The sequence below is a fragment of the Cydia strobilella genome, chromosome 4 (genome assembly GCF_947568885.1).
Source record: "Cydia strobilella chromosome 4, ilCydStro3.1, whole genome shotgun sequence".
NCBI classification, from domain to species: Eukaryota; Metazoa; Arthropoda; class Insecta; order Lepidoptera; family Tortricidae; genus Cydia; species Cydia strobilella.
In genome coordinates this window covers 6,104,637-6,122,829 of record NC_086044.1, presented here as the reverse complement: position 1 = coordinate 6,122,829, position 18,193 = coordinate 6,104,637, and the positions used below count along the sequence as shown (strand labels likewise).

Sequence of the window (18,193 nt, the reverse complement as noted above, 5' to 3'; positions counted from 1 at the left end):
AAAATAAAGTTTGTTATCCTGTATAAATGTATGCTAATACAAAGTTATTTTTGTAGTTCAGAAGATTAAAGATAGAAAGGTATAAATTTGGATGTACGATGTGATTGTGAGTATGAAGATGTGTATATTTATGATAATTATGCGTATAGAATTATGGGTATGAATAGGGTGTGGGCATATTACATATTATGAAATTAGCGACAATATGTCCAGCTGTATCTCTATTGTAGATCCATGGGTAGTTCATTAGTTATGACGAAGGCCTTTTTATTTAATTTTAATGTACCATGGCGTGCATGGCTGTGTTCATGTATTTTTTTCATCTTTAGGGGTCATATAATATAATTAAATAATAAATAATTAATTAAATAATTAATTATTTATTTTAGGGGTTTAATATAATTTTAGTCTAATTTAACTTTAATTTTAATCTTAACTGTAATATAATAATTTTATGTAATGTTATAATGTAATATATTATGATCCTAAGTTGATTGAAATAAATGAATAAATGAAATGAAATTAATATCATCACACGTTTAGGGGGGGGGGGGAGGGTGTCAAGAAAATGTGACATGTTGTGACAAAGGGAACGGGGAGTCATAAACTTTGTGACGTCACTATAACTTATTTAAATTATTTTATTCGCTGGACAGTTAAATAACAAGTTTTTGGAACGATAATCGTTTTTAATCGTTTAATTTTCTTTTTTAAAACATGCAATGAAATATCTGTGCCTCCAGTGTAAAAGGGTTAAACTCAAAAAGTGTCATTTTTCAGTATGGCCGAAAAACGTTTCTAACCGTGTTTTCTCTGGATTCTTTCTAAAAAAATTGGGGTTTTGCTTTTAGTTTAGACTAGATAGTTTAGGTAATGAATTATAAATTTTCATTTAAATTGAACTGACTTTTGTGAAAGTAACAGAAATATTGGCTGTCAAAAAAAACTTATATCCCTTTTCACAAAAACAATAAATGTGTGAAAAGGTTAAACTGCACTTTCTCTAGTGTTGCTAAAATCTTTTTTAACTTTTGTATTGTGTAAAGAAACCATTTCGGGAATTCAAAATAGCATTTTTTTAGTACGATGGTAAAAAAACCAAATCAAAAATAATAATATTCATGTAATTAAAGAGTGAATAGGTATCTTTAATTTTTCTGCTGAAATTGCTAATGGTTCAGTACAACAGGGCAGTTGTACTTTTTGGTTTTTCTTCCCCATCTTTGTTTTCCTTTTTTGTTTTGTTTCCCAATTATTTCATAATCAGTCTCATTCCAGTTGTCTTTTCTTCTACAGGACTTTCTTTTTAATATTTGAATTCACTTACCTCTACTTATGAACAAGAATTTTCCTTTTTTTTTCGTTTAATTTTCTCGCAGTGAATTCAGTTTTTTATAGCACACTGAAGTTATAAAAGCTGGCATGCGTCATGAAGTCACGAGCGGGACTCTCGGGAGTCTCGGGAGCCGAGCGGCGTACGCGCCGCCGACCCCTGTTCGGCACCCCGCGAATCCTATTCATTAACTCAATTTAGCTAAACTAGATTGTGAAAAACGACCAAAGTAAATAAATTTATACCCCTTTACACATCATGACGTCCTAAAAATTGTCTGTAAATAATAAAAAACTTAATTTTTACCGTTATTCACGAACTAGACCCGGTAGTTGAAAAAGATCTAAGTGAATTTTAATTTCTTTACACCGAATGTTCCTTGAAATGTAGTTTATTCACTAAGATTAAACTTTACTTTAACCATCGTTCGTAACACGATTTTTAAATACCGATTTTTTAAACGAGATAATATGAAAATAAATCGTTTTGAACATAATAGTATAGCATTTTGGCAAACTTTAACCCTTTTGCACAATCGATATCTCAGCAATTAGAAGTCGTAAGGCTGTGAGTGTCAACACAAAAGGTGTAGTTTTATGAAATAAACCTCTTACTGCCAAAATTTGTAATTTGGACAAACTCGACTTTTACACTGGAGGCACAGATATTGTCCTCATGTGCATCAAAACAGGCTTCAAAGTATCATGTTTCGGGCGGAGCAACTCGAGAGAACTGTAAAGGAATTGCATACGAAATTGAAGGCCTAGGCCGGGAAGTATTTTTTTTTTAATTTTAATGTAAACATGGCATCTGTGTTCATGCGAACAGGCTAAACAGCTGAATTTTTTTTTCAGTCGTAATGCAAAAATAATCAGTTTCTTTCCCGCGTAAGCAACCCTTAATTAATATTTAAAAAAAAAAAAACGCAAAAATAAACAAAATCTTTATAGGGCTGTACTCCTAAACCGTGCGTCGTAGCGCAAAAGTAATCAAATTTTCGTTCCCCTTTGAAAAAACCCATGTGATAAATAAAAAACAATAAAAAATTAATAAAAAAAACAACAAAAAAAACTTTATAGGGCTGTATCTCCAAAACCGTGCGTCGTAGCGCAAAAATAATCAAATTTTCGTTCCATTTCAAGGAACCCATAAGTGATATATAAAAAACACAAAAAAAAAACAACAAAAAAGTTATAGGGCTGTATCTGCTAAACCGTGCGCCGTAGCGCAAAAATTATGAAATTTTTGCTTCCCATCAGGAAACCCCTAATTACTATTTTTTTTAAATTACAAATAAGAAAAAAAAGCTTTATAGGGCTGTATCTCTTAAACTGTGCGTAGTAGCGCAAAAATAACCAAATTTTTAAAAACAATAAAAAAAAAAGAAAATAATATATGTCTGTAGCTTCTAAACCGTGCGTTGTAGTGCAAAAATAATAAAATTCTCGCCCCCTTTTAACACCCCACGCACTTAATAACCTATCACATCTGGACATGAAACAATCATCATCATCATCATCTTATTTGTATTATTATTTCATTATTATTTGTATTGTTTAAGCATTTATTAATTAAATAAAAAAATTACACATTATAATAATTAGAACACATTACTATTCTGTATTTAAATTGTATTATTTTACATATACATGTATTTTTTTAAATTACAATACATTCAAAATATTTAGATAAGTACGGTTTTTACTCACTATTATTTTTAGTCGCTACAATACATTACAATACATTACAAAACGTAATATGACTATTACGTTAACTAATTTATCATAAATATACACATATTCATAATCATAATCACATCGTACATCCAAATTTGTACTTTTTACCTTTAATTTACTGCACTACAAAAATAACTTTGTATTAGCATACATTTCTACAGGAGAACAAACTTAATTTTGCGTACGAGTAAGTGCCATACGTAACTTTCTAGATCGTCTGGCAGGTAGAAGGCCGCGACCAAATCGTCTGGCTTATTTTTTTATGACTATTTAGATACTTAACTTTAACCTGTAAAAATTACAGATTGCCTCAAGAACCTTTTTTGAATTTTTTCAAAAAATATTTTGCACGCGTCTGGCAAGGTTAAAGACCCGGCCTAATCGTCTGGCATAATTTTTTTATGACTATTTAGATATTCAATTTTCACTTGTAGAAATTACTGATTGCCTCAAGAACCTTTTTTGGGCACCAAAAAAAAAATTCTTTAAAAATTTGTAGGTTGGTTTAGACCCGCTACCCTGCAGCCAGACTTGTAGTGCTGAGGTAGGGTAAGATAGGAGAAGCATCAGGCAAATTTTCAGCTTGCCTCAAGGACCTACTCCAAATTTCCACCAGCTCTCGGACCACTAGTTTTCTGTAACTGTGTGTAAGTAAAACAAACAGAATAGAAAAATAAAACTGTATTAGGGTGGTGTCCAATTTGTTTGTTCAATGTGCATTGCGCCTCACTCTCTCATTAAACAAAATATGAGACGCAAATACCTACACATTGGACCAAGATATTGGACAGATGGAACACCAACCCAGTTTTATTTTATGAAAACAATTTTTGCATGATCAAAAGTGTGAGTTATCCCTAATGGCTCCTCTACTACACTATCGGCGATGAATAAATCCTAAATTTGGAGTTGGGGCTGTAATGTATGAATAGTAACTGTATGTTTGTTTATTGTCAGTTATCCCGCAAGCACGGCGCGGGCAGCGTGGCGGCCATCGAGGAGCTGCGCCGCGCCTTCGAGCAGGCCGAGCGCAGCGCGCCGCATCTCACGCGCGCCTTCGTGCAGCAGGTCGGCTTATTGGATCTTAATACTTTGATGATATACTTTAATCATCATCATCATCATCATTTGGCCTTATCGTCTATTGCAGACGATTTATGGTGTAACACCGGAGATACACCTTTTTTGATGGCTGAAATGACAGAACTGACAAGTGAAGTTTGCGGAAAACGGTACTAAAACGCCTTGGCGTCGTTTTTGCCTCTTGTCACCTAGTGCGGCGAACCAGGACTCATCGCAAAACTTATTGGAATAGGCAATATATAAAAACAAGCAGCAAAACAGAGCAACATCTAAAGTACAATTCCCACCGAACGGGCGGAGGCGGAGCGCATTTCACATTTGTACGATCTCAAGCCGGTCGGCTCCTCGCGGACGCGGGCGGCTCCGGACGGATTCCATCGCTTCTGCCGTACATAATGTATAGGCACATTGAATATGCGCTCCGGCGCGGCCCGACTGCAGCCGGTCGGTGGGAGTCTTACTTAAGCAACCAATGCACAGTAAGCACCTCAGACGGTCGACCGAGAGACCGCGCTATGTCTACGAAATATTATTTATTCGGATGTTTGTTACCCTTATATCAAGTTAAAAATGCATTTTCGTTATTAAATTATTATTTAATTGCTTAAAATAATAAATAAAAAGTACAAAAATTTGGCTGCGAAAAGCTAGTGAGCGAAACGTCGCGTGACGTCAAGCGTTCTACAGAGTACTTCACCGATATGCGTTAAAATTATAAATAACAAACGAAACCGTCAACGCCCTCTATACGAGAGTAGGCCAAAACTAGTGGCGCCATCTGATCGAGAATCAAATTTTCGTGATTTTCGAGGCACGTTTTTTCCTTAGACTGTATCCATCTATTACGGAGTTATATCTATCTTTGGTTCACATAAGTGTCATTAGTAGCAAACTTCAGTTGGACCGTTCAACGTGTGACGTCATCACGCTCTGTCGAATTCACGCCAAAAATTATGAGCGTTGAAACTGCTCAAAATTTTAACATTTTAAATATTTTTTCATAAAATAATGTGAAGGTTTACAATTTTTTTATTTTTTCAGGTATTCAAACAAACGATATAAATTATGATTACGAAAATTAAAAAAAAAAAAAAACAATTAGCATTCTCGATGCCGCAGTCAGCCGCAGTGGCATGTGGCATAGCGCGGTGTCTCTAACTTTGTTCCTGTCGTTCGTGTTGTTTAAGCGGGTCCATATACACTTTGCAATCTTCAAAGCATGGGTGGGCAGGGGGCCCAACTTTTAAAGCGAGTAAATGATATTCAGAAAGGCCATACCATATTTATTATTTACTGTAAAACAAGTTAAGTAGCTTAAAAAATGCTTCCCTTTTGTTCCTCCAAAAAAAAATGGATAATAATATTTTTTGATAATTGCAGGTGGTGCAGAGGGTGGCCACACAGACGCATGCGCCCGCGCCGTCGCACCACAACACGCAACAGTGGATGAGGTAGGTAAGGTAATACCAACACTTCGTTTTTATTCTTTCATGAAATATATGTTTTTTTTTGTGAACTTACTTCAAAATGAATACTTAAGATAAGATATCTTTAACTTACTTTTTCTCTTTAACCATTCATCTAATGATAAGAATGAGCTTTGCTGGTTAATAGTTACAATACATTGATTATTATTAAATCTAAAAGGTACATTGGTGGTTCAACGTAGGTAGTATGTGCGTTGCTATTAGGAAGAAAACACAAACAGTACATATTAGCAGTTACCAGCGCGTGCGCTAACTTCTGTGTAGTTATATGTTGATGACGCGCCGATAATATTTTTCTCAGATATGCTCGGAAATGGTCGCATTTTGTTCGTAAATCGAAAACGCAAAGTGCCTAATTTTTATCCCAGCGACGACAAAGCACGGCCGCCGCGCGCCCAGCGCGGACGCAGCGGGTAAAAATGAAATTCGTATGATTCATTTTACTCCTAGGAATAAAATAACCGATACAAATTTGTCCGCTGCGCGCCCGGCGCGCGGTGCCGCTGCCGGGGGCGCGGTATGCGCAACTACGCGGAGCGAACGCATAGCGGATGCCACATTAGCTAAATATACATATTATATATTTCAGTATTTCCTTACATGTTTAAAAAAAGCACTATGTACCTCGGTGGAAACAGGCATTCGGACCTTTTGCCAGGCCTCGGCAAGTCTCGGCCTGGCATCTAGGTACTTCGTCAGAAAATGCCTTTCTTTCCATCCGTTGGCAACAATGTACTATAGATGACCTGCACATTTCAGGGATCTATAATATACCGCTGGGGCCGGAGCCGCCTCCCCTCGGCGCGGCCGCGCACCCGCGGCACGCACGTCGGTCACGGCGCACAGGTCGCGCGTCACGGCGGGGCCAGCAGGCGCCGCGGCACGCACGTCGGTCACGGCGCACAGGTCGCGCGTCACGGCGGGGCCAGCAGGCGCCGCGGCACGCACGTCGGTCACGGCGCACAGGTCGTGCGTCACGGCGGTGGCGGCGGGCGCACACTGCAAGGGCTCGGCGTGCGCGCGCGCGTGGTTCCTGGCGCGGCTGCCCGCCCGGGCGTCGCTGCCGCGCGTCACGCGCCTCTACTACGCCTTCGTCTTCCATCTCACCAGCACCTGGTAGCACCGGCACCGGCGGGCACGTCCGGCCGTACGAGTCACAAACTTGCAATGCCATAGTCAAATGTTCACCCCGGACTGGACGGTTCCGGGCTAAGGGTGGTTCCTTCTGTCCAATTTCTTTATTCATTGTGCATCGCGTCTCACTCTCTCATAAAGCAAAATGTGAAACAAAATACACATTGGACCGAGATATTGGACAGATGGAATACCATCCTAAGATATTTTATATTGCGCGCATTAGGTATTTATGTAAATAGCGAGTTTCGTCTCCTCCCGTTTCCCTCCGTGTATGTGCGGTAGACAGAGTTCGGTCGCGGCGGCGGGCGGCCGCTCCGATACGAAGGCGGTGCCCGGAGTCGACTTAGGTTCGTGTTTCGCATACTAGTGAAAGTGTTCCCTGTTTATACTGTATCGTCACCGTTTTATTTGTTAGTGGTAAAGGTTAGGGCGCACGTTTTTGTTGTCGCGGTTCGTTTGTGTGGGGGCTAGTATAGTTTGCGCGGCCGGCCGTCGCCGTCGGATGCTCGTGCTGGTTTGGTGTTCAACCTTTTGACTTGTAGATATTCGCGGGGAGCCGATTTGACACACTTCGCCAATATTTTGCCATAATTTTCTAAATTTAATATATTTTTTACTAACGCGAGTCGATTTTTGTGGAGTCCGATTTTAGCGATCGGTCGTCAAAATTCTAACATATTTATATGCTTTAGGAGTAATGTTTTAAATCTTGGTGTAGAACATTTCCTTAGTGTCATTCCAGACAAAAGACAATGTTGTCAGCATTTATAGTTTACGTTTGGGCTTGCGGTTCGAGTTCCGATTCTTTCCGTGTACTCGATGCGTCTCATCCTTTCTCGAAAACAGTTATTAAAATTCGATAGTTTAGTTTTGAAAGTTAGCTTTAGTTGTGTAGTCGGTTACTTAACGTTTTGGGATAAAATAGTGACTAATATGGTGTTCAAAAAGTGCGTAGAACCACTCTCGCGGCCACAAGGCGAGGGCACGGCGTCGAGAGAACGAGTATTTTGTGGAAATAAGAGTATTCAGACACCAATGACCATGCGGTGTCGACATAAAAATGTAAAAAAAAAATGCTTAATATGCGACAATATTTAGCGATCGGGAGTAAATAGAATATATGATGAACACTACAAAACAATTATTATCGCTGTGTAAAAATGTAAACCTACGAGTAATGTGTAAATTGTGTAGTATAATATAAAAAAGCTGTTTTATGAAGTGTTCTTATAAGCGTATGCTTAATACGGAGAGTAGTTAATGTGTTTCCAATGACTACCTGCTGCGGGCGGCGGCGCGGGTACATAATACTCTGGTGCCAACTTTGTCAGTAGAGAAAGGCCCGAAATTCTAAATTTGTACGTTAGATCGATTCTTCGTGCCTAGTTTTAAGATTTCGCCGTCTTTTTATTTTGACAAATCTGGCTTGCCCGAGTATATACTATACATATACATGGACCACATACGGGTCCCGGTCCGGACCCGCGCCGCCGCCGAGCGTCGCGTTGTATAATTTTGTTTTGCCATGTGAGTACGAGACGAACATGCATCGCGTTGATTTCGACGACGGAGGATCAAAAATTATTTTTCCACTTGATTGTATAATGGTAAAGCGTGTAGTGTTAGAGTTGGGCGATAATTGTTGATTATTGATTAAATTAGATGTTCGTGGCATTGGATCGTAGTACTGACGCGGCTGACATCTCTATGAGGGGCGGCGGAACGCTTAGCGAAGAAGGGCGAGTTGGCTCAGGTCAATCAGAATAAATGTACTCTCCGATTACACTTACACGTATACCGTACTCCGAGATCACATTACAGTGGTTCGACGTATAACAACTCGCCCGCGAAAGAGCAATTAATGGAATACACTGCCTGGGCCTCGTTTCATGAAAGATTCTAACTTGGAATATTGGCGGAAACCTCTTTTTAACTCCTTTTATTAGAAAAGAAACTCCGTTTGTGTAAAGAACTTTCACGAAACGAGGATTGAAGTGTCGTTACAGTCGCTAAAGCCTCGCCCGGTCCCGAAGCCATTAGAGGAGTGTAGTTATTGTTAAAAGGTTGCAGAAAGCTAAGATCGCGTTCGGTTCATGGATATTTGTGATCATTATTGCATAGTTAATAAAATAAAATCTACATTATTATAGTATTATGAAAATTCTGTAATAAAACCGGTAGTATTTAACTGTGTAGTCGCGCCGCATCGCTCGCGGGCTCTCACATGTGTAACCTTTAGAATGTGCAACACATTTCGCATCTTTCAGTTATTTTGCTTATTTATAAAGTAAGTCGTTAATTACGCGTTTAAGAATGAATTAGTCCGCAACCGGGCTGTTATACTTATCGAACACATCGCCAGTATAAATCTTGATCTTCGACTACGACTAGTTGTTACGTAGTTGAAAGTCAAGTGATACTGGTTGCGCAGAGATGTATAAAGGTGGTGCCACATGTGGGGCCCGTGGCGCGGCGTCGCCCTCCATTCTCGCACCAAGTTCCGCGCCGCGGTACCATTAGTGTAATGGTCAATTCATGTTACTGCGCCTGTCATTCTAACACGTTTATGTAGGAAACAAATTTGACTCTGAAAATAAAAGAAGTTATTTAATTTTGGAACATTTGTTTTATTTTATTATCGTGTTATGCCAAAATCTCACACTGGGTACCTACTACATATGTTCAGAGACTCTTATAATTAAGTCGAAACTCGAGTTTTTCAACTTGTTAGAGACTAACAGGCCAATTCGAACATACACTGACATCGGAATGATATTTGAATAATGTTATTTAGTTATCTTGCGTCTCGCCCGAGCTAATGCATGTACGGACAAGTACGAGCGAAATGCACGATGACTAAATAACATGCTTCAAATATCATTCTTCTTTACTGCTACTAGTAACTAGATAAAACCTACAAAATTGGTCTAGGTTCGAGTCTATTCGAAGGCTCGTGACTCAATAAAGTACTCGACTCGGGACTGAAAAGACTCGGAAGTTTTTTTAGTCTCGTAAATACGAGTCGAATTCTACCAATCCTCCCAACTCAAAAGACTCGAAGTTCCTATCAACATTAGTTACGCAGCGTACTCCGTAGGCGAACAACACGCGAACGCGAAGCGAAGCGATGCGGCACGGCGCGGGGTGAATCAATGTCCTACGTGGACGATCTCGTTGCGAACGCGAAAGCCGTCGGCCCGCCGCGCCGCGCCGCTTCGCTTCGCGTTCGCGAGTTGTTCGCTCACGTAAGACGCAGACGTAGAGTCCGTCTGCGACAAAAATAACCACCCACTGCCAATTTAACAATCAGGCGGACTTGGCTGTGCTGTGCGTATACCATTACTATAAAATCATTTCACAGTGACTGCAAAACACAAAAATGACTCACGAGTGCTCACGATGACTACCTTATGGGAAACTATTTCTTAAATGTAAAGCAATGGCAAACGGAATCAATTTCATACTTATACTTACTGCACGTAGGCATGGTTCAGAATGCCATGACGTAAAAACTAGGATAATTTTACGTTTACATTTTGTAGATTACCTTTGTACCTTCTATCAGCGTATCTAGGGCGTGAGTCGATAGGTACGACCACTTTGGACTACTTTAAACTGTTACATATCAATTACCCTTTTAAACAAAATGGGCCTTTTAGACTGATAAGTTGTCATACGTCTCAGTAAAAGAATATAAAATTTCGTTTTAACCCTTTCAGAGTGCATGACCAGTGAGTGCGTCAAAGCGTGGTGCAAAGTTTTCGTAATAGAGGAGAAATTACGCGTATAATGCGTGACGCGAATTCGCTGGTAACTGATTTACCAGTAGATTGGTGCTATGAATTATACCTATATACCGCGTAGTTAGTTAAGTATGTACAGCTAATTTATACACTAAGAAACAAATCAAAGTTAATGCCACCATTCCCGATTAAAACTATTCGTCTGGTCCTTTATCAATGTCCATAAAGATACGAGTATACATATAATAAACTACCACAAAATATAAAGGAAGAAAAGAAAGAACATCTATTTGTAACCAAATTAAAAGAATATTTAATTATTTTCTCGTGAAAAATTACATTTGGGTTCACACAATAACAGCACGCAGTTAACTGCGTCATTGCCCAGCTGTGGACGGCTGTCCTGCGTCAGACGATCAGGTATATTGCATATATGTTAATTTCACCGGGGCCTACATTCAGCGACAACCAAGTAAATAATTTCTTTCAAATACAATACAATGCCACTTTTGCATTATTTCTGAAACAGAATCAATATATTAGCACTATTTAGCGTCGAGGAGGCTTGAACTAGGCCTTAGGCTGAGAACTTTGGATATAAACTTGTGAGTCTTGTGACATACCTGTTTAATTTTCGATTTATTTGTGATTTTTTATGCCATTAAATAAATAAATCACAATTTTTGACTCGTCGCTTGTCAACAAGACTCGAACTTCAGAATACCATAAAAGCTTCTATCCGATGTGAGCCCGAGTCTCACCTGGGGCGGTGATTTTTATATACATACCTACTATATATGTAAACTCCGAAAAAAGTAACATGCTGCGTTAATTCAGTATACAAGCTTTTTAAAGTCCCCTGGGTAACTTAGTATTATCAAAGACAGATATAACTCCGTAATAGATGGATACAGTCTAAGGAAAAAACGTGCCTCGAAAATCACGAAAATTTGATTCTCGATCAGAGGGCGCCACTAGTTTTGGCCTACTCTCGTATAGAGGGCGCTGACGGTTTCGTTTGTTATTTATAATTTTAACGCACATCAGTGAAAGAACATGGGTCCAAATCATATAGAAATAATTAATACAAATAAAAAAATCATTTATCCATATTTAAATACATTTTAACGTATTTTTATAAATCTTCATTTTTAGTTTTAACGTATGTCGATAGATGGCAGTGAATTTACAGCGGTTACAAAATTTACTATGACAGTACCGCTCTATCTTATTATATCCTCATTGGTATTATGAAAAAGTTTGGGAGCTGCCCATGTTCTTATTCACCTATTAATGGTAACAATGGTAACCCCAACTCCGTAATGGGATCAAGAGTTTTTACCGATACAATCCAAATTTAATCCAATGTTGGCGGAGCGAGAATCAAAGTTAAGATTGCATGATTCATTATTTGCCGAATATCGCCTTCCATATTGCATCCCAGCTCGCGGTTTCCACGAAATATATTTTTATACGATTAGCCGGGCGTTGCCGCTAAAACCTGTCCTGTTTTGTCCTGACCAAAGAATAAAGTAAGTGTAAGGGTGACTAAGTATAGTATTTTTCAAAATCGAAGGATAGGATGACAGCTGTTACAATTTTGCGAGATTTGGCGTATTTTATGGGTTATAAATTACATGAAGACTAGCAACCCGCTTCGCACGGGTAGTTCAACTAATTTACACAAAACCTTTACAAATTACACATAATATAAACCTTCCTCTTGAATAACTATATATTTAAAAAAAACCGCATCCATATCCGTTGCGTAGTTTTAAAGATCTAAGCATACATAGGGACAGACGGACAGACAGCGGAAAGCGACTTTGTTTTATACTATGTAGCGATGACACATGTCATCCTACCCTTCGAGTTTGAAAAATATACAAACTTGATCTGGAACTATATAACTAATTGTTATGTACAGACAAAACATATAAAATAAAGAACTATATACATACCTCAAAAATAAAATGACTGTTTGTAAAACTGCAAAGCCAAGAGGAAGAAAAATCACATAAGTTCTGACTACCTTTATACCTATATGAAAAGAATGTTAAATGAGGTCAGCTAATGACGAACCGCAACAAAACTGGCCAAACCGCAGGCATTACTAGAAATAAGTAGCGTACGAACAATGCAATTGGTAGCCACAGACACGAAACAGCAACTTACCTACATAATATGTATATTACTGTTTTAAAGGGCTAGAGTCGAACCAAGTTCATTCTGCAGACTTTGTGGACAGACAGAAAGTGTGGAAGTGTCAGCACAAACGTTAAAGTATTTCTATGAAAATATGACGTTTAAGAGGGGGCGTCAAGCCAGAATATTAGAAAGGAACAAAAGATATGGCGCGCCGCGCGAAACTTGCGACGGAAGATTTTGCGATCGCGCTGGTTTTAAGACTGCATCGACCGTCCAGTGGCGCCCTCATTGGGAGAATTGTGTTTTCTAATAAACCAATCAATCTATGTGTTGTTGTAGTATATTACTATTGTTCTCCTACTGATTACTAAATTTTGGTCTTTTTCACATAGTTTTATTTTGCTTATTTTTAACTTTATTACCTAAACGGAAAAATGTGGCCACCATTTGCGTGTTTAAAGGCATATTCGTCATAACCAGAATTAGATGTGTCGTTTTCAAGCAAAAGGTACCACTTTGTCGCTTACCATAAGGACGCTCTGACAGGTTATTCGTATAAAGATACTAGCACATTTCGTTCTTATGGTAAGCGACAATGTGGTACCTTTTACTTGAAAACGTCACAGATACAGATTTCATTATCATTATTTTCGAGAACGATATATTTAGTTATTCTGCGTGTGAATGATAGAGATTTATTATATATTGTTTAAGCCGACCCACGAGTACTTGCAACCCATTAAATGTAGATAACTATACTATAGTACAGCCTAAAGGTGAATTTTGGGGACGTCAAATGATAAACATTTTAACTTTCATGTATTTAATCGGTTCTTTCTTAAATCATTTTATTACAAAAGTGTACAAGTACAATACAAAAAGTATCTATAGGTAACCTACCAGTTTCCATTTGTAAAAACGTCAATTATGTTTTTATTTGTGTCGAAATTGCCTGCGGATACTTTTTCACAGTTATAAAAAGAGATTGTGTGTAACTGTCTAGGCATAAAATGGTGTCACTCCTACATATAGCTAATCTATTGTGACTATGATGTACCTACCTCCTTTAATTTAGGCGAAAGTAGATCATTAGTCACCATAGATTAGTTATAATGTAGAGGTGACACCACATAACAATATTCGTCGTTTATACAACTGGTTATAAGAGATTTCACAGGCATTTTTCAAATGAAGAGATTCACTCTTATCTAATTGTTTATACATACATCCGTGAACTAGATCTAGATAATGTGATGTTTATGTATACCTACACTTAATTATGTGGTCGAACCACTAACGTTAGTCACTATATTTATTTACATTTACCTACTCTAAATTAATCAATATTACGTACAACTTATAAAAAGCGAAAATGCACTTCCATTTATTACACACGATCGATTGATATCATATATTAATCATAGCCTACACATTTATAAATCTTTAATACAATTTTGGTTAACAAAACTCGTAGCCATAAAATGTAGAGCAAATAAAAAATTAACTTGGTATTACAGTTATTCAGCATTTAAATATAAAAATGTGTCATTTCATATAAAAAGGGACCTAAGGCCAACTGCCGTTTACGTCACGAATGGTAACATTTAAATATACAAGTCCGCTAGAGGTACCAATCGCCCTGAGGACCCTTTTTATTTATGTAAAAATACAAAAATGTTCCTTATTGGGATGGCAATTATTGCGGCTACATTTTAAAAATCTCCGAGTTAATTCCTACCAATCTCTATAATAATCACTAATTAATTAATAATAATACGTATCGTTCTGCCAATAAATAATTGTTTGAATACAATATTCTTATCGTCTTGTGTAAGCAAATCTCAGTCGCGTCATGGTGACTCATCCAGTGGCATTAGCCGACTGGATCAATATGCACCATGAAAAAATATGACGTAAAATTCTAGGAACTTACTATAACCTTCTACGGCATAATCATCATCCACTCAAACATTCACTGATTACGCCTCAATGCTGGGTGTTGGCCTCTGATTGCAGTAGAGGGTTAGGTGCTTCACATAAATACAAGAACCTACTACAAAATATCCAGTATCTAGGGCCAGTAAATAAGTAAGTCTGTAGTTAAGTAAGTTAACAATAAAAACGGATATGAGTGTAGTGAACAGACGACATTGGGTTGTGTATCATCAGCGATTGTATCATACATAATATACATAACATAATTTACATAAATTGGCAGAGATAGAGAACCTATATGTGTATTTATAAATAGACGGTACCTAATACGTAGCATATCTCATGTAAATGAAATACCTAATAGTATGAATACTAGATAATTTATAGTAAATGCTATATAGGTACTTTATACGAAAAGAGGCCTGCATATTCATAAATAAAGGTACATTATAGGTCCAATGACAATGAAAGACCTTTACATATTCCTTATTAAATATATGTCTGGAAGTACTTGACTATTTAGTGGACTTATTCAGCATTAGGTAAATACATGTAATCCCGTGAAATCACGGTTAAAACCCGTTAGTCATGTGCCGTTAAAGTTACGCAGCCCACGACGAGCATGCAACACCCACGCCTCCATAAAACGTTCCCAACTTTCTCAGACCTGGTTGTTCTATACAGCGCAATTGCAACGAAAATCTATATTTTATCTCTTGAGGCTAAAATTGAGGGGCAAATAAATTGCAGCCACGGCCACGCCTAAATGAGTTTGCTTGTAGAAGGAAAAACTTAATGTTTACTGAAACTTAGACAAATAACTAGAGCGTTTACATTATTTCACGCTGTTAGCTTTATGTAAGTATGAAATCAACATTTGTAATTAGACATTGACACTACCTTTGGAAACAAACAGCTGCCTGGAATTAAGCATTTTGTGATTGATAGGTTTTTCATAGTAACCTATTTTTAAGAAACCATATATAGCTGTGTGCGCTGTTGCAAATTCTATAAAGGTACCGTCTACGTGTGAGCCAAAAAGTTCAAACTCTACAAAAACATTATGCGTCGAGTATTGCAGGTATTTAGATATGTACCTAATATACAAGGCCTTAAAATAATACGAATATATTACTCTATTTTCTAACGCTTTCTATCTTCATATCCATTGTACGAGTATCTAAGTATAAAACGGCCAATCATAGTACAGTCGAGTTCATAAATATGTATACATTTCTTTACTTTAATCCATTGCAATAAGGGGAAAAAATGTATACGTATTTATGAACTCGACTGTACCTACATGGGTTGGTAGGTACTTAAGAAATTTAGAAAAAAACTGAGGCGTATTAATAAAAGCCAATACCGAAAAAACCCAAAAACAATATATTACTTATGATAAGATGTATTGACTGTTTATCAGTTTAGAGCTTTAAAAGATTGACCGTTATTTACGCTCTCGACACACATGGGTTGAGTTGAGATTATCATTTATCTTAAAGACCGGACGGCCATAGGTCAGTCGGTCATTTTAAGTATACTAGCGTCATTAATTAAATAAATATACAGAACTACATAAATTGCCGATCGCAAACACGTCTTGTAGTGGTTATTAATGTTATACGTAGTTAATGCTTCTATAATCTTTGTTGCAGTTACTTATTGATAGTCTCATGTTTATTTTTATAATCAGAGAATAAATATTATCAAACAATTGTCCACTTAACGAAAATATAAAATTAAATTACAATTGTTTTGAAAGGTTGATGGTGGATGTATCGTAACATGAATTGAAACCAAACAAATTTCGAATCAATATCTGGATATTGATTCGGGTATTTACGTAACTTCGAAACACAAATATGGTGACTCAAACCATCTTATTTAAAATATCACAGAAATATATATAGCACGTACTTAGTACTACACTACGATCTAGCACTAAACATAACAATACAGTTGCTTCACCTGTGACAGTGCACTTTACACCCTCGTAATATGACCTATAATAACCTAACACTAAATATGAGCACATTTGTGACACGAACACCGGACGAGTTCATTTGTTTTATTATAGCGTCGATCACAGGCAGTGGAATTGCAATGAGGGTCAAATCCAGACGCTGAACTTACGAGATCTTAGTTTGTCGCGACGCCAAGGAGTAACCGTTAGCGATGCTCAGATCCGGAACCTCGGGCCCCTCGATGATTCAAGCAGGTAACACCTATGGCAAAGAAAAGAAAACATTATAATATATGAGAAGAGCGCGTGCCTGAGTGTGAGTCATGGAGGTTGTAGTACGTGACGCGATGTGAGTCAACTCTGTAGAGGTCGCGCTGAATGGCTACTGTTTGTCTTTGCTTTTAGAACATGACGAAGACTGTTCATCGATAAATACATAACGAACAACTTTCTCTTTCAATTATTTGATTTCAATCAACGCAGGGATGCGAAAACTGGCGCGTCTGTTCTCTCTCCACGAACTAGTTCAAGTATCAAAATCGGTCATTTTTTGCGGAGAACGGGGTCAATGTTTCGCGTGAACGGGTTACAAAAACTCGTTATGCTAGTTAATACCATTGTTTGATCAAGAGCAGAAGAAATAAAGCCCATAAATTTATTCAATTACGCAAGGGACGTGACATAAAGAGAAAAGCGATTTAATAACATTCTTATCTTCTTAACGCGGTATCAAGGGATTTTGGTAAGATCGACTTTATGTACATTTCCACAGGTTTCCAGCCAACACTATGACTAACAAGCAAATAATCTAATTAAATTGTGTAAAACTGACATTCATTTCGTATGTATCAAGTAGTCAAGTAATATATTGATGCTACTATTCTGTTAAAGATCTTCTGTTTTTGTGAGTATGAGACGGGTAACTGACAACTGTAACGATGATTAAATGAATTATTGAACAACATTCATTTGGAATCTACGAGTACCAAGAGAATTACGTATTTTGATATTTTTCTGAATTTCTCACAGATTTGTTTCGGAACTAACATAGGAATAAAAGACAAAAAGGGTGACCAATATTTACAATCCCTATTAGCTACTTAATTGTCGTTATGCCATTATACGCAAAGCTCAATGAATACTATCAGCAGACTAATTTGGACGTACCCCGCTTTGGGAATTTCCTTAATATCTAACCCCGTTAAGGAAAATATTCTTTGCTAAGTAGGTATTTCCTCAAAGGAAAAGGAAAACATTGTCTTTAGGAATCTTTTTCTTTTTGACGTTAACAAATTAGAAATAAAATGAAGTAAAAATACGAATGTGCCATTACCTAACTATATTTAACATTTAGTTAAATTCAGACGTGTATTCACTACGACTTTGCTTTGCCTTCTATATAAGTTCAGTAGTGGGTAACGCGCTAACTCCGAGCAATTTGCCACAGACGGACAGACATTCCATTATAAGACATCCTGCGCCGGCGCTCGTGACCTTTTATCGCGGTACTAATGTACATCAACATCAAGTGCCCGATACGCAGTGCAGCTGAATCTATATTTCGCATGCATTGGACAAAAGAAACAACGCAAAATTAAACGCACTTGAATCTTCATTCAGAACACTAA

General features: G+C 37.5%; 2 protein-coding genes across 5 annotated transcripts in view; one reads left to right on the top strand and one right to left on the bottom strand.

Moving 5' to 3' along the window:
* Window positions 1-9,395, top strand: part of LOC134740975 (serine/threonine-protein kinase 26) — a 121,382-nt gene extending 111,987 nt beyond the window's left edge. For 3 of the 4 annotated variants that reach the window (XM_063673664.1, XM_063673662.1, XM_063673661.1), the window contains 3 exons: window positions 4,027-4,137; window positions 5,533-5,603; window positions 6,399-9,395. In XM_063673664.1, the coding sequence (XP_063529734.1) occupies window positions 4,027-4,137; window positions 5,533-5,603; window positions 6,399-6,408 (192 nt within the window). In that variant the 3' untranslated portion in view covers window positions 6,409-9,395. Of the gene's footprint in view, window positions 1-4,026; window positions 4,138-5,532; window positions 5,613-6,398 lie in introns of all 4 variants that reach the window. The other variant, XM_063673663.1, reaches the window with a different exon arrangement.
* Window positions 9,396-15,630: 6,235 nt separating this feature from the next.
* Window positions 15,631-18,193, bottom strand: part of LOC134740985 (integrin beta-1-like) — a 34,198-nt gene continuing 31,635 nt past the window's right edge. Inside the window, exon 7 of the mRNA XM_063673681.1 lies at window positions 15,631-16,827. The gene's annotated coding sequence lies outside the window, so the exon portion shown is untranslated. The remainder of the gene's footprint in view (window positions 16,828-18,193) is intronic.